Source organism: Elephas maximus, chromosome 5 (genome assembly GCF_024166365.1).
Source record: "Elephas maximus indicus isolate mEleMax1 chromosome 5, mEleMax1 primary haplotype, whole genome shotgun sequence".
In the NCBI taxonomy this organism is placed as follows: Eukaryota; Metazoa; Chordata; class Mammalia; order Proboscidea; family Elephantidae; genus Elephas; species Elephas maximus.
In genome coordinates, this window is record NC_064823.1 from 118357294 (window position 1) to 118379770 (window position 22477).

General features: G+C 36.5%; 1 protein-coding gene across 2 annotated transcripts in view; it reads right to left on the reverse strand.

Moving 5' to 3' along the window:
- Positions 1 to 1136: 1136 nt before the first annotated feature.
- The window catches only part of SLC30A9 (solute carrier family 30 member 9), a 97091-nt gene continuing 75750 nt past the window's right edge, over positions 1137 to 22477 (reverse strand). The window contains exons 15-17 of one of the 2 annotated variants that reach the window (XM_049886331.1): positions 18847 to 18976; positions 8985 to 9098; positions 1137 to 4610 (exon numbers count right to left, since the gene is read on the reverse strand). In XM_049886331.1, the coding sequence (XP_049742288.1) occupies positions 4566 to 4610; positions 8985 to 9098; positions 18847 to 18976 (289 nt within the window). In that variant the 3' untranslated portion in view covers positions 1137 to 4565. The remainder of the gene's footprint in view (positions 4611 to 8984; positions 9099 to 18846; positions 18977 to 22477) is intronic. The other variant, XM_049886330.1, reaches the window with a different exon arrangement.

The window sequence follows — 22477 nt, forward strand, 5'->3', positions numbered from 1 at the left end:
TCAGCAGAGTGTCCATGTCTGGAGCTGGACTATTTGAGTTCAAATCCTGAATTCCCCCTTAACAGCTGAGTCGCTTCAGGCAAGTTATATAACTACCGTACCTTAGTTTTCTCTTCTACAAAAACATGAATAACAGTACCTACTTTACTGGCTGCTTCTGAGGATTAAATGTGTTAATTCTGTATTTTGCTTTGTAAATTATAAACTATAATGTTTCTATTTTCAGTAAGTTTTGAACTTGGGGAGGAAACTCTACCCTCTAAAAAGAGAAAATCACTTTGAATAATTACTTTGCTCAGTTTCGCTTGAAAAAGAAAATACAGTTGGAATTCTTACAGCATTACTCTTGAATTCCAATACAGGCTGGCTTTGGGTTGCAGCTTTTGGTGTTTTTTTGTTTTGTATTTGTATTTTTGCTCTCAATGTCTTATATAGGCATATCACAAGTAAAGAAATAACCTGACAAAACAGTTTTAATTCTCCTGGAATCCAGATTTCTGGCTTTCATGGAAGTTGGGGTAACACACAGGCCTTTGGGTATCCTTTTGAACCTTAAGCCTTGAAAAAACTGGTTCCCAAAAGCCACCTTTGAATTAAACAATGATCCAGATAAACTAGTAACATTTTGCCTTGGGTGTTGTGCTCTTCGAAGAATTAAGTCAGTTTTGGCAAAAAGACTCCAAAGGTCAGACTGGGAGCTGTTTAGGGTAAATCAATAATTATTTTAACTGTTCTTCAAGACAATGCTATAAGAAAATCCTTCCTGACCACAAATTTGTTTACCAGTTCTGTTCCCACCCTTTTTTCCACGGCAATGCCAATAAGGCTTGGTATAAGAATTTTGGAAGTTCTTCTCATCTTCAGAACATTTCTGACACTCTAGTTGAAATGTTACCCCGATTTGCAAATAGTATATTCAATAAGCTTCAATCAATTTCTACTATGGCTTAATACATTTTTTGTTTTAACAAACCTAATTAAAATGTTTTAAGTAATCTAGTTCTGTAGAAATGTAATCATATGTATCACTAAAGGATATAAATTTTCCGATCTGTGTTTTACCAAATATGATATTCTAGCAGTATATTAATATCAGTTCTCTTCATACTGAAAACCGATTATAAAAGGATTAACAGTTGTTATATTTTGATTTTGGAAAACCTTACAAACAAGCATACCCATTAACAAATTCTGTTGAAAAGCACACCCATAATTTTTAAGGTAAAATGTATCAGATTACACAGTTTAATTCTTAGCGCAGGAGGTAAAGCACCTGTTTAACAAACATTTATTTACAGGGAAAAAAATTCCAAACCAATAAGTGAGTTGCTCTTATTTACATATGACATTTATTAAGGAAAAAAGCATCCTGTGGGGCCGGGACCATCTTAATCTGCCAGTGAAATCAGACAGATGAAAAACAGTGTAATAGAAATGAAAATTTTCTTTTTCCATAAAACCAAGTCTAGGGATTCAAGAAAACTTAAATGCAAAAATAAAGGCTGTCAGACCAAGCTTTTATATGAATTCCTTCAAAAGTTTAATTTCAGAGACAGGATAAGGGATTTAAGGGAGACAATCTTTGAATCAACATTTTACCTTCAATTCTTTGCTTCACTGACTTCTGACAGTTTGGCAAATTTAGGGGTCATCACATTTAAAAGAAATGCTGCCAAAGGTTGGCAAATGCAATCTAAGAAAGACAATACAAATTTTAAGTCTGTGCAGTTTTCTGTAGTTTCCAACATTCTATCTCAAAAACTTATCAGATTTAAAACTTAAGCCATTCCTTTAGATGGTATAATTTTAGCAAAAAGCATTACTCAAATTATGAGATAATTAAGGTAACACTGGAAACCATGTACCAAGAACTCAAGTCTTATGCCATGTTGTTATTTTGGGTGATTTGCAAGCGGGGAGGGATTACGGGGATTAACTTCGTTTTTCAAATTTTTCAAAAATTTTCCAGTTTGATGCTTTTTCACACGTTCCTCCATATATGTTCAGAAACATCCCTCTTTGGAACTGGGTACTACTGACTGCCATGATGGTCTACTTAAAATAGGCCTCCATCCCTCATCTTCCCACTGTCATACTGTACAAATGTGCCTTACATAGTATGGAGCCTGCAAGTTACAACTGATTACAGACCCCTTCTAGGCCAAAGGTGAAAGCAGCTATACCTAGCCTTTGATAGTTCCCAGATTTCAGCTTAGGCCAAGTATAAGTCATGGACCCTTGATTGCCCTCCTCTGTTCAACATCAAACCTAGAAAAAAACACATTTCCTAATTATTCTACTACAGAGACATTTTCCTTGAAAATATTAAGGTTTATATGCTTAAATACTCAAACGCTATGCATCAGAACAAGACTTCACAAAGAGGCATTAATTTGGGAAAAAAAAAAAAAAAAAGAAACCCTTCCAAACTGGGTATTATCTTACTTATAAAAAAAGTGGCCTAAATTCCCTCATTTTAAAATTCAAATTTGTCTTGAAAAAACATGAACCGATGATGGCATACATTTTCTGATTCCATATAAACAAATTCCTACACATACTGTAATTTTTTTTGTCAAATTTTACTTAAATAAAATTTAAAATATCAATGCAGAAAAAAATACAGCAACATAAGCCTTAATTATTATTAAAGAACAGGTAAGACCTCAACTAAAAACTAGACTACAAAACTCAAAGAAATATCAAGAATTGGCTTCTTTTATGAAATTGTCAAAAAATCTACCACTTTGGAATAACTTCTGCACATCAACTTGATATTCTTTTTTAAAATGAGTTCATTATTTTTGTCCTGCTTTGTGAAATTTTACAGAGCAATTTTACTCAGAGAAAGTTATTACTCGGGAAAAGACAATAATTTTGTTACCTTCCCAGATGACAATGACATGGAATATCAGATGGCAGGCAGGAAAGAAGGAGAAGATAGAACTATAATGTGTAAAAACAAAGTTTTTTAAAAAGGTTGAGGAATTAGCAACCCTGTTTTTATGGTTCTTATTTTTATGTCCTAAAAATAAAACTGGAATGTTATTTCACTTAAAAGGTGCAGCACGCAAAATTTTCTGTAATGGTTAAAAAAAAAAAAGTACACTAATATAAATTTTTACAATCTTCTGGTAAGTGACATTTCTATATCAAAAACTGCCATTACAAACCCTTTAATTAAATGTTTATTTTTTGTTGCCAGAATTACAATTTGCTGTCATTCATAAACTTGAATCTAAGTCAGTTTTAAGACACTGACTTCACACAAGTTGTGAGAACCTCCTGCCAAGCACACATTTACCCTGTAAAGATATCACCAACTACCACTCTGGCGTGAACAATGCTTACTGCTATCTGAACATTTCAAAGTGCGTACGAGTTGTTTTGGTGAATTGGTACACAGCTGTAATTACTGAACTGAATGTTTTTTTGCCTTGATACCTCATGGTTATTAGAAAGCTACTTAAATAATATGTTATAGTCAATATATTATGGTAAACAACCATTTTGTAAATGAAGAAACTCATGTTATAGACATACTATTGACTATGATAGTACACAAAATCATGACTGCAAGTTTCAGTATAAGAGATTCATTTGTCTCTCTGGGGTCACTTCAAAGAAATATCCTACAGCTCAGATTTACATAAGTAGTGCCTCTCTTTAAATAAATTAAAAATAAAATGCTGTTCTGTCTGTGAAATTATAAATATTTCTAGTCCATTTTACAGACTATAAAAATGCTTATAAATGCATTATCTCCTAGTAGATACATATTATGGCACTGAAGCCAGTTTAAAAAAAAAAACAAATCAGCTTTCACACTGGCCCATGGAAACATCTAGGGTTATAATTCCTAACATTAGAAAAATTAAACCAAATACGGGGAAAAAGCAAAAAAGAAATATTACAAAATGGCAACTACCATGACCTAAAGAGTACACTGAATGTCTTCATTTAATTCAGTAACTAAGCCATTTCTGGAATGAACATTTATGGATGCCTATATTTGAGGAGTGTTTCTCTTAGCACCCAGGTATGTAGAAATAATGTTCATACTCTGTATAAGACAGACTTTGAAATGGAGTGGCTGTTTAAAAACCACAATCTAGACCTAGCTAGAGTATTCAAGATTGGCAGATTTCGATGGAGTGAAGTCTTCAGAGGCAACAAAATTCAAAACCATAATCCTACAGATGCCCCTTACTTTAACAACGTGAAGACTGGAAACATGATTGCAAGGTATAACACATCCTGACAGGCTAAAGTAAGAAATTATGAACAACTTAAGAAACTAAAATGCTCCCTATGGAAACATAAATACATGATTTCCAAATTGATTCAACTTGTAGTGTGTCTCCCAAAAGTAGTTTTAGTTCTATGGCCTGCTGACTTGCCCTTTACATAAAATACTTCCTCCATCTTAAAAGAATGGCTTTTGAATGGCGCTGACTCCTTCATGAGGGATAGTAGATCAGGGTCTGACATCTCTCTGTGGCTTTGTAGAGCGACCGGACAAATTGTTCCCAGTGCTCCCAGCAAGGTGGTTCATTCCATCCAATTTATAGTATCTCCAAATCTACATGTCGAACTTCAGGATTTCGTTTCTGGAAAGAAAAATCACCACTATGTTATTCACAGCAGGACAAAATCTGTCTCTTTTTATTTCTTTTTATCACCGAAGTGATCTGTAACCAAAGCCACTAAAAACATTTTAGTCACACTGTTTCATTTTTTAGCATACTAGCAAAGAAATATTTCATAAGTAGATGAATAGACCAATAGCTAAGCAGATCAATATATACTGAAAAGTCCCACTTCTCTAAGACTCTTCATAAGTGCATTAATAATACATTGAGGATCTAGTATGTGCCAAGCACTACAAAGCACTGGAAATACACTTTTTTTGTTGTTGAAAAGAATGTCATTATAAAACAATAATAACCACAAAGACTAAATTGGTAATTACTTATTTTATATATTGTCGTAACTAGCCATATAGTCTTGAGTCGGGCACTGTGATAGAGTGAAGCTAAAATTATTAAAGACTCTATTCTTGACCCTGAGGGACTCAGTCTATCAGGGGAAACAAGTGGAGCAATAACCACCTGCAAGTTAAAGCATTATAGCTAATAACAACAGTTAACATTTACTGAACACTTATGCATGTGTCAAGTACTGTACTAAGGAGCTCTGCACACACGCGTGCATGTGTGTGTTTTTAAATCCTCATAATAACCCACTTATTATTTCCATCTTAAAACTAAAGTTTGGAGAAATTAACTAACTTGCCCAAAGTTACACACCTAATAAGTTATGGAATAAGAATGGGTTCCAGGTCTGATTCCAGGATCCAATCTCCTACATACTATAAATTTACTAAATATTAAAACTGGGATCAAAAATGAAAGAGCCATTATTTTTGCTCATGGGATCCTGAAAGACTTCATTGAGGATATAATATCCAAGCTAGGCTTCAATGTGGTTGAGTTTTCCAGATAGACAATGAAGGGGGTCCAGACAGAAGAAACAAGGTCAGAGAGGAAAACAAAGTCTCTGAGCAAAGTCGGAGAGCCCAAAAGTGTGCATTGGCAGTATGGTATGGTTAGCACAAAAGCTGCAAAAAGGGCAGGGTTAGTGATGGGGTTGGGAAGACGGGCAAAAAACAGGTTGTGAAAAGTCTTACCTGTTAGCTTAAGAAACTTCAACAACAATAAAAATTATCTGTTATTAAATGCCTACTCTGTGCAAAAACCGGTTCCCATCAAGTGGATTCTGACACAAGTTACCCTACAGGACAGAGCAGAACTGCTCCACAGGGTTACCAAGGCTGAGATCTTTATGGAAGCAGACTTTTCAGTAAGTAGCCAAGCACTTAACCACGGTGCCACCAAGGCTCCTTACTCTGTGCCAGGTACTGACATACACAATAACGAACAATATAAAAAAACAGTACTTGCCTTTGATGGGCTTCTGTCTAGAGGGCAAATAATACAGATATGAAGGCAGGCAACTGTTATACTCTGCTACTATGGAGGAACGTGGCAATTTCCCTCCCCCAGTGGTAACATTAGCGTCACTATGAGTTGGAATCTAGTTAGACAGCAGTGGGTTTAAATGGTAACACAAGGAAAAACACTTAACTCAATCTCAGGGGGAATTAAAAATGCAGTAAGATGCAATAAAACGGTATTACGAGAATGGAAGTAGAGGGAGGATATGAGAGCTAAATCTATATCAAAGAGGAAGTCAACAATGTATATAAATCAAGAGCAGCATAAGCATTCTATATAGAAATAGGGCAGAAAATACAAAAGAAGTCCTAAAAGTATGGTTATCTCTGAGAAATAAAATTAAAGAATGAGGAGGGGTTTGGCTGGTGATTACTGATTTCTGTTATAAGCTTTTCAGTTCTGACTTTATACATTTTGTGTATTACTTTAATAAAAATTATAAAAGTAAATCAACAACTGAAAAAAGTTCCTTTAGGTGATTCTGATAACCAACACTATTAATAACTCCTAGCTTAAAAAATTATATCCTAGAGATATTTGCACATTACTCACATTAAACGGATTCTGTTATAAAAACAAAATCTGGTAAAATACTGGCTTTTAGCTCAAGCTAGAGCATTCTATTTAGCGTTCACTGAGAATTTTCCTATAACTAGTGTTGTTCAAGTGTTAACTTAGGGGCATTTTCCTCTTGAAGCCTAATGTAAGAGTGGCGAGGGACCCCCAACCCACACAAAAATGAGAGGATACACAATTTTATCAACTTTTTCTTTATCTGAAACTAAAAAAATAACTGTTGTCATTGAGTTTATTCCAATTCATGGCAAACCCATGTGTGTCAGAGGAGATCTGTGCTCCACTCAAAGGCTGATTTTTCAAAAGCAGACCGCCGGGCCTTTCTTCCAAGGCACCTCTGAGTGGAATCGAACCTCCAACCTTTTGGTCAGCAATCAAGTGTGCTAACCATCTGCACCACACAGAGACTCCATTCCCTAAGTCTGTTGCTGTTAACTGCCACTGACACAGTCTCTGACTCGTGGTGACCCGCTGCACAACAGAACAAAATGCTCCCCAGTCCTATGCCATCCCCATGACTGGTTACAGACTGGACCATTGTGATCCATAAGGTTTTCACTAGCTGATTTTCAGAAGCAGATCACCAGGCCTTTCCCCTAGTCAGTCTTAGTCTGGAAGCTCCACTGAAACCTGTTCAACATCATAGAAAAACCAAAGCCTTCAAGTGAAAATTACGATGTGGAAAACTTACACACACTTTCATAACCCTGACAGCCTCCCAATACTTAGAAATGTGTGAGCATTTCACAGGTCAGCATTATACTCAATGAGCCAATATTTTCCAAAGGACCAATTCCTAATATTACAGAACCATGCAGGGGTAAAAGATCTATCAAAATACAAAGGCAGAAAAAGGGATTTTAATGTAATAGCATATGAAAAGGTTCATTAATATAGTTTCAATTTCTACACTGCAACTAACCTTTAAGTCAGTTTTTGGTGTACTTGCAAAAAAGGGTATCACAATTACCTGAAAAGGCTATAAGAATTCTCCCTTTCCAACTATGTACCTGTGTGAGGCTGGATTTTCTCCATATACTCCAACCAAAACAATATATCACAACGGACTGAACACAGAAGCAGATACGCAAATTGAGCTGTCTTGTATAAGCCAGACATTAGAGATTTTTATAAAAAAGTGAGACAATACTACCCTTAGCATTGCTTTTTTTTTTGTTTTGGATAATATATTTTTCATAAAAATATGTTCTTTGTATTAACATATAAAAATTTATCAAAATTTTTAAATGAATATTTTAAAACTTCTCAGTTATCATTTATGATTTGGTAAATCTCAATAAATATAATTCCAATAAATAAAAGTTCTCTGGGGTTCCCAATTTTTAAGAATGCAAAAGGTCCTCAGACCAAAATTGTGATAACTGCTCATCTAGAAGCTCTAATCATCATGGCCTGCCAAAGCTCATGAACCATAATGTCAACATTTATAAAATCATTTTATTGGGAAGTACTTATATCTGATTAAATATCTACATTTAAAAAGAGAGTTAAACATAGCTAGAAATATTCACTTTCAATTTTTGTTACTGTCCCTTAATTTTCAAAAGAAATTAAAAATGGTCAACATCAAATGAAGAAAATGCACTACCGTAAATGTGAGATATATGGTAAAGATCATTTACAAGTTTTTATTCACTGCAAACAGAATTCAAATGTCAATAAATGACAATTTGAAAACACTGAGACATTTTTTAAGGTAACCTGAGCAAATAACATTTCAATAAAATAACCAACAACTATAATGATCTCCAATGAACAGAAACAAACAGAAAAGATAAAATAATGCCAGATGGCCTGAAAGCAAGATGTATGTGCACATTTAAGGTCTCATTCTATTTTTTCTAACTTCTGACCAGAGTCTAAAATTTCACTTTTACCTTTCTCTAGAAACTTTCAAAATACTTACTTAAAAAAACAAAAAAGCTGTTGACGATTCTAGAAACTAAGCAGACAATATTTAAAATAGTGGTTAAAAGTACAGAATTTGGAACTGAACAATCTAGGTTCAAATCCCAACCTTCCTGCATCTTTGGGAAAATTATCCAACTTCCTTAAACCAATTGTTTTCTGAACCATAAAAATGTTACCAATACCTACATATCATGCAGTTACTGAGGGGATCAGAGTATATATTATGATACACCTACCATACAGAATGGAAACCCTGGTGGCGTAGTGGTTAAGTTCTATGGATGCTAACCAAAGGGTCGGCAGTTCAAATCCGCCAGGTGCTCCTTGGAAACTCTATGGGGCAGTTCTACTCTGTCCTATAGGGTCGATATGAGTTGGAATCGACTTGACGGCACTGGGTTACCATACAGAATAAGTACTAAAAAAAACAGTTGACATTGTCATATTAATACATCTTACCTTCAGTTCCTCCTCAAGTCTATCTACTTCAGCTCCTAAAGTATCAATAATATTCTCTCCGTGTTTAAGCATAAAGATCTCTAGCTCTTCAGGAGTTTTCACTTCTTGAATTTCCTATAAAGAAAATGAAAGTAGGAAAACTAATACTTAAAAAAATCACAGTGGTATGCTTTAAGCTATATGTTAGTAACATCATTTTATGGAAATGATTTCTTTAAAAAGAGACTTATACCAAATATCACTAAGTTTAATGAAAAATAAACTTTCAAGCCCCAGGCAATGGACCACCTATTTCCAAGGTAATTCGGTTCAAGAAAAATTAAGTACAATGCTATACAGAGGTAGCATTACAAAATCTGTGGGGGAAAAAAATAAACTATTCAATTAATGATGTCAGGACAATTATTTTTCTACAAGGAAAAAAATATTAGATCCTTACGCCCCAGATCATTAAACAAACAATTAGGTAGATCAAGGACCTAAGGGTAAAAGTAAACTTTATAACTTTTAGAAGGAAAAACAAAAGAATATTTTTATGACACTGGAATAACAAATGATTTCTTAAGATAAAAAAAAAAAGAGGAAAATACTATAAATTTTATGACATTAAAAATAAGCACCATATTAAGTTTTCTGTACTAAAACAAAGTGAAAAGGTAAGTAATAGACTAGGAAAAAGATATATGGATACATGCAATTGAGGAACAATTACTACCCAGCATAAAATGCCTACAATCTATAAGAAAAGTACAAATTAATTTTTGTAAAATAAAGATGTAGAGCAAATCCCAATGGTCAATGAATTTCAATGCTTAACCTCACTACTAACCAAAGAAATGGGAATTAAAACAAGATACTATTTCACACCTATCATATTGACGAAGGGGCCCTGGTAGCGCAATGGTTAAGAGCATGTCAGCAGTTCGAATCCACCACCTGCTCCTTGAAAACCAGAGCAGTTCTACTCTGTCCCATAGGGTCGCCATGAGTTGGAATCCACCTGCTGGCAGTAAGTTTATATTGACAAAAACTAAAAAACTTTGTCAATATAATCCATTAAGAATGTGAAACAGGAGGCAGGGCCAAGATGGCGGAATAGTCAGATGCTTCCTGTGGTCCCTCTTATAACAAAGACCAGAAAAAAACAAGTGAATCAATTATATATGGCAATCTAGGAGCCCTGATCATCAAAGACAAAGTTGAGGAATCAGACTGAGCTGCAAGGGTGAGAGAGACAGTTCAGAAGCTGCAAATAAGTGCCACCAGTCTTGAATTAGGCAGCACCCTGTAGGCTGGGTCGGCTGGTGCACGCAAGCCAAGGTGAGCAGTAGCACCTGGGACGCATTTTACCACATTGGGAGAAACCAGGAGGCAAAGAGTCTACACTAGCCTCCGGAGCCAGGGGAAAGCAGCGCTGGATTGGTGAAACTTAAGTGAAAGCATCTAACCTACTGAAAAAAAAAAAAAAAACCTACTGAGGGGGGTCAAAATAACCCCTCCCCCTCTGGGAATTTCATAGCAAAGAAGTGCCACTTTCCTCTCTCCCGCCCCTCCCCGCTATGCTCTGATAACAGTCTGGCAGTATTCAACAACTGCCACGCCCCTAAGCAGGAAACAGGAGCTATAGTGCCAAACCAGTCTCGAGGCTTTTGGGGGAGGGGGGTGGAATACCACCAACTCCCCTAAGCTGTACACTCAGGACTTACCGTGCCCAAATCATTCTCATGGCTTTAAAAAATCACGACAGGCCCCTAAGCCAGGAACTCAGAGCAGGCACTGCCCCTTTGCTTAGGCACAGGTATAAGGGGTCCACAGACTTTGAAATCCCTCCACCCCTGCCTAGACCTATGTGGAATGATTCAACAGCATATACCCTCATTGGCATAGAACAATAGGGTATATACATGAAGCTGATTTTAAACTGCAGCAACCAAGGAGGAGTGGCAGATTTGTGACATTTGACACTGTCCTGCCCATTACGCAGGGTCCCCACTTACCCACATCAGAGGCCAGAGGACTGGCGGTTTCACCCATTCCACCTAGCGACACACAACAGGGGTCCAAGAATAAGTGGTGCCTCCCAGTCCTTACAGCCAACAGCATTGGGTGCCCAAAGTCTGGATGCAAAACCCACGCACCTACATGCTCTAAGGGACAGGGACATACCTTCCACCTAGGAAATCAGGGACAGCCATTAACCCCTACACCTTGCTCAGCACATAACCCCCTACTGCAGCTAGATACCTGCGCCTGCTCCAATCACACCTCTGTAGCTCTGCCCATCTAGGACTGCAGGTGAAAAGTCTGCACCACACACTTGGTGACTGACAACCTGGACACCTGAGCTAAAGCCGCACAAGAAAAGTTAACAGACTCGTGGGCTCACACACCTGGTAGCAGCTCTAACCACCTGGTGACAGGACGTGAAAGCTTCAAAAATGCCAATAATCAAAGTAGTTCACATGCCCAGCCTATTTGGGCATATCAAAACAAAACAAAAAGCAAGGACACAGTAAGCAAACATAAATAGATGATAGATAGATAGACAGACAGACAGACGGACAGACAGACATATAGATAGGTAAATAAGTACGTAAATAAGTAAATAAATACAGCAACTTATTGATGGCTTGGAGACAACAGTCAATATCAAATCACATAGAGCAGCAGATCAAGATGGCTCCAGCAAGCGACCCAAACAAAGAACGAGGAAACCTTCTGGAGGAAGAGAAGGTCTTGGAATTACCAAAGTTGGAATTCCAAAGATTAACATACAGGGCTCTTCAAGAGATCAGGAAGGAGATTAGGTGAAACTGAGACCAAGAAAATGAACACATAAACAAAGCAATAGAGGAGTTCAGGAAAGCAATATAAGAACAGAATGACAAATTAAACAAGCTGCTAGAAGCCATATGGAGAGAACAAACAAATTCAAAAGATTAACAATAAAATTTCAGAATTAGACAACTGAATAGAAACTCACACAAGCAGAACTGAGCCAATGAAAGTCAGAATTCGTGAGACTGAAGATAAAGTCCTTGACACCAATTTATATGAGGAAAAATCAGATAAAAGAATTTTTAAAAATGAAGAAACTCTAAGAATTATGTGGGACACTATCAAGAGGAAAAACCTACAAGTTATTGTAGTAACCGAACAGGGGGGAAAACAGAAAATACAGAGAAAATTGTTGAAGATTTGCTGGCAGAACACTTCCCTGATATCATGAAAGATGAGAAGGTATCTATCTAAGAAGCTCGTCAAACCCCACACAGGGTAGATCCCAAAAGAAAGTCACCAAGACATATAATCAAACATGCCAAAACAAAAAATAAAGAGAATTTTAAGAGCAGCTAGGGATAAATTAAAAGTCACCTACAAAGGAGAATCAATAAGACTAAACTCTTACTACTCAGCAGAAACCATGCAGGCAAGAATGCAATGGGATGACATATATAAAGTCTTGAGGAAAAAATAACCAGCCAAGAATTATATCCAGCAAAGCTGCCTCTCAAATATGATGGTGAAATTAGGGCATTTCCAGATAAACAGAAATTAAAAGAAGTTGTAAAAACCAAACCAAAATTACAAGAAATATTAAAGGAAGTCCTTCAGCTAGAGAACCAACAATATCAGGTAACAATCCAAGACTAGAACACAGGACAGAACAACCAGCTATCACCCAGACAGGGGAGTCACGAAAATAAGTCAAAACTAAAAACTGAAAATAGGGAAACATTATGTAAATGATGACATTAAAACAAAAAAGAAGGAATAGTATAGTCACAGAACTTACACAAGAAGAGGAAGTTAAGGCAATATCAAGAAATAAAAGATTGGTTTAAATTTAGAAAAACAGAGGTAAATTTTAAGGTAACCACCAAAAAAAAAAAAAACATACACATTGAAATAAAAAAGAAAAACAACTCAACAAATACAAAATCAACAATAATGAAAAAGATGAAAAGAAAGTGCAGAAATAAAAACGACTCAGCACAGCAAATTAAGTGGAACAAAGGAACTGTCAACATCACAAAAACAAAATTTGTCAAAATGACAGCAGTAAACTCAAACCTATCAATAATTACACAGAATGTAAATGGACTAAGTGCACCAATAAAGAAACAGAGAGTGGCAGAATGTATTAAAAAACATGGTACATCTATATGCTGCCCACAAGATACATACCTTAGACTCAAAGACACAAACAAACTAAAACTCAAAGGATGAAAAAAAATTTGGATCAAGCAAACAACAACCAAAAAAGAACAGGAATGGCAACAGTAATCTCTGAAAAACAGACTTTAAAGCAAAATCCACCACAAAGGATAAGGAAAGATACTATACATATAATGATTAAAAGACCAATACATCAGGAGGATATAACCATAATAAATATTTATGCACCCAATGACAGGGCTCCAAAATACATAAAACAAACTCTTCAACAGCACTGAAAAGAGAAACAGACAGCTTCACACTAATACTAGGAGACTTCAACACATCACTTTCAGTGAAGGCTGAACATCTAGAAAGAAATTCAACAAAGTCACGGAAGATCTAAATACCACAATCAACCACTTGACCTCATAGACATATACAGAACACTCCACCCAAAAGCAGCCACGTATGCTTTCTTTCCTAACACACAAGGAACATTCTCCAGAATAGGCTACAAAGCAAGCCTTAACAGGATACAAAACACTGAAGTACTACAAAGCATCTTTTCTGACCATAAAGCAGGAATCAATAACTGAAAAAGCAAGGAAGAAAAATCAAATATATGGAAGCTGAACAACACTTTGCTTAAAAACTACTGGGTTGCAGAAGAAATCAAGTACAGAATAAAGAAATTCATAGAATCAAATAAGAATGAAGACACATCTTACCAGAACCTTTGGGACACAGCAAAAAGTGGCATCCAGAGGCCAATTTATATCAATAAATGTACACATACAAAAAAAAGAAAGGGTCAAAATGAAAAAATTAACCCTACAACTTGAACAAATAGAAACAGAGCCACAAAAGAAGCCCTTGGGAACCAGAAGAAAGGAAATAATAAAGATTAGAGAAAAATTAAATGAAATAGAAAACAGAAAAACAATTGAAATAGCCAACAAGACCAAAACCTGATTCTTCAAAAAGATCAACAAAATTGATAAACCATTGGCCAAACTGACAAAAGAAAAACAGGAGAGGAAGCAAATAACCCAAATAAGAAATGAGATGGGTGATATCACAACAGACCCAACTGAAATTAAAAGAATCATAGCAGAATACTATGAAAAATTTTACTCTAATAAATATGAAAACCTGGAGGAAATGGAGACATTTCTAGAAACATACTACTTATCTAAACTAACACAAACAGAAAATAAATGAACTCAAAAAAAGAGACTGAAGATGTAATAAAAAAAACTCCCAACAAAAAAAAAAGCCCTGGCCCTGACAGTTTCACTGGAGAATTCTACCAAACTTTCAGGTAAGAGATAACACCACTACTACTAAAAGTATTTCAGAGCATAGAAAAGGATGGAATAATCCTGAACTCATTCTATGAAGTCAGCATAACCCTGATACCAAAGCCAGGTAAGGACACCACACACACACAAAAAAAATTACAGACCAATATCCCTCATGAACACAGACACAAAAATCCTCAACGAAATTCTAGCCAATAGAATTTTAATAACATATCAAAAAAAATAATTCATCATGACCAAGTGGGTTCATACCAGGTACACGCAGGGATGCTTCAAAATCAGAAAAACAATCATTGTAATCCATCACATAAATAAAACAAAAGAAGCACCTGATCTTATCAATTGATGCAGAAAAGGCATTTGACAAAGTCCAACACCCATTCATGATAAAAACTCTCAGCAAATTAGGAATAGAAATTCCTCAACATAATAAAGGGTATTTATACAAAGCCAACAGCCAACATCATCCTAAATGAAGAGTGTGAACGCATTCCCCTTGAGATCGAGAAACAAACATTGTGTTGGAGATCCTAGCCAGAGCAATAAGGCAAGAAAAAGAAATAAAGGGCAACCACCGTGGTAGGGAAGAAGTAAAGTATCCCTATTCACAGATGATATGATCTTAATACAGAAAACCAAAAAAAATTCTAAGAAAATTACTGTAACTAATAGATTTCAGCAAGGTTATCAGGATACATGATAAACATACACAAATCAGTGAGATTCCTCTACATCAACAAAGAGAACATCAAAAAGGAAATCACCAAATCAATACCATTTACCATAGCCTCCAAGAAGATAAAATACATAGGAATAAACCAAACTGGAGACACAGAAGACCTATACAAAGAAAACTACAACACATTACTGCAAGAAACAAAAAGAGACCTACATAAGTGGAAAAACACACCATGCTCACAGATAGGAAGACTCAACATTGTAAAAACGTCAATTTCACCCAAAATGACTTATAGATACAATGCAATCACAATCCAAATTCCAACAGCACTTTTTAATAAGATGGAGAAACAAATCACCAACTGCATGTGGAAAAGGAAGAGATCCCAGATAAATAAAGCATTACTGAAGAAGAAGAACAAAGTGGGAGGCCTCACATTACCCAATTTTAAAAGCTATTATGCCACCATGGTAGTCAAAACAGCCTGGTACTGGTACAACAACAGATACGTAGGCCAGTGGAAAGGAATTGAGAATCCAGACATAAACTCATCTACCTATGAGCAGCTGATATTTGACAGTGGCCCAAAGTCCATTAAATGGGGAAAAGGCAGTCTCTTTAACAAATGGTGCTGGTATAACTGGACATCCATCTGCAAAGAAGGGAAACACCCATACCTCACGCCATGTAGAAAAACTAACTCAAAATGGATCAAAGACCTAAATATAAAACCTAAAATAATAAAGATCGTGGAAGAAGAAATAGGGATAACACTAAGAGGCCTAATACATGGCATAAACAGAACACAAACCATTAACTAACAGTGCACAAACACAAGAGAAACTAGATAACTGAGAGCTCCTAAAAATCAAACACTTATGCTCATTCAAAGGCTTCACCAAAAGAGTAAAAAGACAATATACAGAATGGGAAAAATTTTCTGGCTACAACATATCTGATAAGGGTCAAATCTCTAAAATCTGCAAGATGCTGCAAAACCTCAATAACAAAAAGACAACCCAATTAAAAAATGGGAAAAGGATATGAACAGACACTTCACCAAAGAAGACATTCAGGTGGCTAAAAGATACATGAGAAAATGCTCACAGTCATTAGCCATTAGAGAAAAGCAAATCAAAACTACAATGAGATAGCATCTCACCCCAACAAGGCTGGCACTAACTCAAAAACACAAAATAATAAATGTTGGAGAGGTTGTGAACAGACTGGAACACTTATACCCTGCTGGTGGGAATGTAAAATGGTACAACAACTTTGGAAAACTATTTGGCATTTCCCTAAGAAGCCAGAAATAAATAGAAGTTTCATACAATCCAGCAATCCCACTCCCTAGAATATACCCTACAGAAAAAAGAGCCATCAGATGAATAGATAATATGCACACGCATGTTCACTGTAGCACTGTCCACAACGGCAAAAAGATGGATACAACCTAGGTAACCATCAACAGACAAATGGATAAACAAATTATGGTACATACATACAATGGAATACTACACAACAATAAAGAACAATGATGAATCCACAAAATCTCTCACAAAATTTATGAATCTGGAGGGCATTACGCTGAGCGAAATTAGTCAGTTGCAAAAGGATAAATGTTGTATGAGACCGCTCTTGTAAGAACTCAAGAAAAGGTTTAAACACAGAAGAAACATTCTTTGATGGCTACAAGGGTGGGAGGGAGGGAGGGAGGGTGGAATTCACTAACTGGATAGTAGATAGACAGGAATCATCTTAGGTGAAGGGAAAGGCAATACACAATACAGTGGAAATCAGTACAAATGGACCAAGGCAAAAGCTACGAAGTTTCCTGAATACAACCAAACACTTTGAGGGACAGAGTGGCAGGGGCTGGGGCCTGGGACCATGGTTTTGGGGGACACCTAGGTCAACTGGCATAACAAAGTTTATTAAGAAAATGTTCTGCATCCCACTTTGGTGGGTGGCATATAGGGTCTTAAAAACTTACGAGCAGCCATCTAAGATGCATCAATTGGTCCCAACCTACTTGGAGCAAAGGAGAATGAAAAAAACCAAAGACACAAGGAAAATATTAGCCCAAGTGACTAAAGGGCCACAAAAACCAGAAACTCCATCAGCCTGAGACCAGAAAAACTAGATGGTGCCTGGCTACCATCAATGACCACTTTGACAGGGAACACAACAGAGAGTCCTGGACTGAGCAGGAGAAAAGTGCAGAGCAGAACTCAAATTCATATTAAAAAAACCGAAAAAACAGACTTAATGGTTTGACGTAGACTGGAGGAACCCCCAGAGCTATGGCCCCCCAGATGCTCTGTTAACCCAGAACTTAAACCATTCCTGAAGCCCACTCTTCAGGTAAAGATTAGACTGGACTGTAAAACATAAAATAATACTTGTGAAGAGTGGGCTTCTTAGTTTAAGCAGATACACGAGACCAAATGGGCAGCTCCTGTCCGGAGGCAGAATGAGAAGGCAGAAAAGGAAGAGGAACTGGTTGAATGGACACAAGAAACCTGGGGTGGAAAGAAGTAGTGTGCTGTCACATTATAAGGACTGTAACTAACATCACATAACAATATGTGTATGCATATATATATATATATTTTTATGTGAAACAACAGGAACTTTGATACACTGACAGTGAATGTTAAATTGGCACATTCTGGAGAACAATTTGGCAATATCTAGGGAAGTTAAAGATGTATACACCCAATGGCTCACCTATTTTACATCTGGCTATATACCACCCTAATGAACCTCGGGCACATATGAACAAGGAAACATGCACAAGAATGCCATCATGACACTGCTTCACAAAGTTTAACGTTGGAAACTGTAAGTGTCCCTCAACTAGAGAGTGGATAAATAAATTACAGCTATTGTAGAATATTATACAGCGATTAAAGTAAATTAACTAGAGCTATTAATATGGAGGAATCTCCAAAGCATGCTGTTAAGCAAAAATAAAACTTCAGAGAGGTACATACAGTATATCGAATTTTAAGCATTCAAAATATCTATTACATATTATACAAAGAAAAAAATGTTGAAAAAGTATAAAAACCTAATTGGAAATGACAGGCACCAAATTCAGGATAATGGTTTATTCAGAGACAGAGACAGGAGAATGAGATATGACAGAAGAACATGGGTGCTTTGACTGCTTTGGTAATGATGTATTTCTTTTTTAAGATCTTAAGCAAATACAGTCCAGCAAAATGTAATATCTGACAATAACCTCTGAGCTATTCATTACATTATCCTCTATAAATTCCCTTTTAAACTATTCTTAATAAAAAATCATGGACTCTGGAATCAGATCTGAATTCAAATCTGACTACACATTATGGCTCTGCAACTTATGCAAATTACTTAATCTCTCAGTGTCTCAATTTGCCTGTCTGTAAAATTGAGTGCATTATTCTTTTATCTTAAAGGGCTGTTTAGAGTGAATGAGATAATATACATAAAATGTCTGGTACATAAAAAGAACTTAATAATAAATTTGCTCTTCTGCACTCTCCCCCAACCCATTCTAGCATAAATAAAGCATTCTCTGTTAAATTTTTGCAACTAATAAAGTTGAGGGCAGCAGTGATTTTAAGACCCATAAAAGAAATTTATTTTATTTACTTAAAAAGTAATGTTTCTAACCCTTGGCTACAGCAAAACAATAAATAAATAAACTTACTTGTAGCATTTGGTCAAAATCTTGTTTTTCCAAATATGATCTTGTAACAACTCGTCCATCAAAATCTACTTCTGCCTTAAATCTCACTTTACCTAATCCCAGATCTGTTGCTTTAACATCATGAACTGCCCTGTAATCAATAACAATGCATTTAAAATGACATACACACCCATATGCATACATATATACTTTAATGGCAAAAAGCCTAGAATTTTTCACCAGTGATGAAAAATGCACCAAGTTCACTATTAAATGCTGCCTACCATTTTCCACGGTTCACTGTCCACTTAGCTTTTTTGTATAACATAATGCACTAATGCAAACTTGGTAAATATTTTATGACTTATGAAGTCTGTATGTAAATAATTAACTGTACATTTCTTTTTTAAAAAGTTGTCATTTTATCTCATAGACCTTTTCTCACACAACCACTTACCAAGTTCTTAAATATCACTTACAAAAAAGAAAATGTGTTGATAATAGTGCTTTAGAGTACAATGATTACTTTTATATTCAAGAGTTTTTTTAAAAGTCTTCATACAACTCTCTGAAGTACTCTGACTCCAAGAACAGGGTTAATAACTACTTCATGGGACTCATTTGAGGAACAATGAACTAACACGTACATTTAAAAAAAAAAAAAAAAAAGCTGCCTTCAAGAAGACTGGAACTCATGGTAACCCCATGTGTGTCAGAGTAGAGTTGTGATCCACAGGGTTTTCAGTGGTTGATTTTTCAGACGTAGATCGTCAGGTCTTTCTTCTGAGATGCCTCAGGGTGGACTCAAACCTTCAACCTTTCAATTAGCATTTGCACCACCCAGAGACTCCTAACACATACATAATGATGCCAATAAAAAAACCAATAGCAGGCATTTAATGAATGGTTTTCATGAAGTAGTAGATAAGAGGGCATCTTTATCTCACAGATGGTCAAAGTCCCAGAGGGGTATAAGTGATATGCCCAAGGTAATTCAGCTAGTAAAGAACACAGCCAGAACACCCCACTCCCAAATTCTTAGACCCCAAGCCCAGTGATCTTCTCATGCTATTTTTCTGTCTCCCAGAAAGGAAAGCAGATGTTCAAGTCTAGCTGCTTTTCATCCCTCCTGCCCTAACCCTCAAGAATCAACCTTCCCTAGAAAACTGTTGAGGAATTCTTTTCTTTGTACAGTGGTTACTGTGACATGTTTTCTTTAAAGTATATATAAGAAACAACAAAACACTCTGAATCCTGGAGGCACAGAGATCTACTGGACAAAACAAAGCAAGACTCCATGTGTCTTAAAACATTTTACCCTAATTTCTGAGTGATTTTGAGTAAGTTAACTAAATAGTGAATTGAACATTCTTTATCAATATACATAAAGAAGCTATATTTATCAAATAAGATGAAAATAAGTATTCTAATGCTTTAATATTTATAAAGTTACATGCACAAGTTGGGGGAGAGGGGAACCTTGTCCAAATTAGCAAGAGCCTATATAATTTCTTTACTTAAGAAACACACCTACCTCACTCTTCACAAAATATTAATAAATTTCATTATTTGGCTAATACTTAAAGAACAGCTAATTCATATATTCAGACATAGTTTTCCCTTATTTCTCATATATAACTAACTACGGAGAGAAAAATGTTTGTGGAAGACAGCTTCTGACAAGGCTCCCAATGATCCCCACCTCCCGTATCTACCAAACCAAAAAAAAAAAAAACAAACCCACTGCCACCGAGTCAATTCTGACTCCTAGCGACCCTAAAGGACAGGGTAGAACTGCCCCATAGAGTTTCCAAGGAGTGCCTGGTGGATTTGAATTGCTCACCTTTTGGTTAGCAGCCCGAGTTCTTAACCATTATACCACCTGTGTAATTCCCCTCCTTGAACAAAGGCTAGACCTATTGACTTGTTTCTAACAAACAGAATATGGCAAAAGTAACCAGATGTTATTTCCCAGATTGGGTTGTAAAAGATTATGAGTTCTATCTTATTCATACTCTCCAATGGCCTTCTAGGCTTGCACACTGTGATCAAGCAGGCTGCCATGTTGGAAAGATTCGCGTATCAAGGAACTAAATCCTGTGAATAACCACATGAATGAGCCACAGCTTCTAACTGGTTCTGCCCGGTTCAGTCATGGCCAATGAAGCAAAACCCGAATGGACTCAAATTTTTAAACTGTGAGTGAAGTGGAATGGGAAAAATTACAAGTCAAAGCCTTGCTAGAAACTTTATCTCCCTCTTAGAAAACAAGGGCAGTGTGTGCGTCGCTTAGCAACCAAATCTCGTCACCAGAAAAGTCAGAAACAACGATGCACCACTCAAAGATGGCAGCTGACTGCACCATTTGAATGCGTGCTGTCCCCACAGTCCTTGCAATAATCTAATCTCCCACATTAGGCTCCTGAAACAGCTCACTACGCTTTTTCCGAGTCTCCCATTCCAGGGCTTTGATGTGTAATGTTTCCTATTCAAGTTATCGTTCCACTTCACGCAAATTTTTAAAAAATTTGGATCTGTTCCAATTTCGCTTTGTCAGCCATGACTGAACCAGTTTGAAGCCCTGGAATAAGCTTAGAAGCTGATCCTTCTCCAAGAGATGGCTTTGGCCCCAGCCAACACCTTGATTGCAACCTGTGAGGGTTCCTGAATGAGGGGACATGAATTCCTGACACACAGAAACTGAGAGATAGTAATGTTCTTGTAAGTCACTAAATTTGGGGTAATCTGTCATACACAAGATGCAATTAATACACTGTTCTAAATTTTGTATGAACTTTCTGGATTTCTAACATTTATTTTTTCCAACAATTGAATACATGGATCTCAATATTCTAAAAAATTCAAATTTGGTATGGTCTTTCAGTTGGTATCACTCTTTTAGACTTTAATTTTCCACACTAAAGAAAATTAAGAGATTTAAAACAGAACCCCCTGACAAAAAAAAAAAAACAGCTACTACCACCAATTGCCTTCTCATTTCTGATTAAAGAAATTCAGTTGTATGCTGGATTCTGGCCCTGCTTACTGACATATTTACTCACTGATAATGTTTAAGTTTCCCTTTGAGTTTTGTTTTAATCACCAGACTATCACAAAGGTAACACTATAGAGTAACCACTTGGGTTTCCACAGATGTTAAGTGGTAAGTTCACTTCTAGCATGACAGTATGAAGAGTTCCACAGACCTGCTCCCAGGGAAACTGGTGAAAATTGTAACAAAACAAGAAGCGACCATTTAAAGCCTCTGGAAATAGTACTAGGGACATAAAACAAATAATTCCAGAAAATTTACTGAACCTTAATAAGAATACAGCATCTGTGATACCTGAACCAAGACCCACTCCCTAGCCCCTCCCACCTTCCCAGCTCAGTGAAACAGAAACTCCACTCTAGACTGGTACAGCCAAGAGCACGGGACTTAATCAATCCCCAGTTCCCAGTTGAAGGGCTAGCTTTCTGGGAAGGACAAGATGTCAGCATTTCTGTGCCAAGAGGTACAGGCTCCCTCCTTCCGCTCAGCTCCCAGCTGTGAGAAGAAAGTAATACCCTGGGCATGGCTCCACTGAGAATACTGGGACCCTGTGTGCCCCTGCCCTGTTAGAGAAGGGGGTAGTTTCATGGAAGAGGGAGG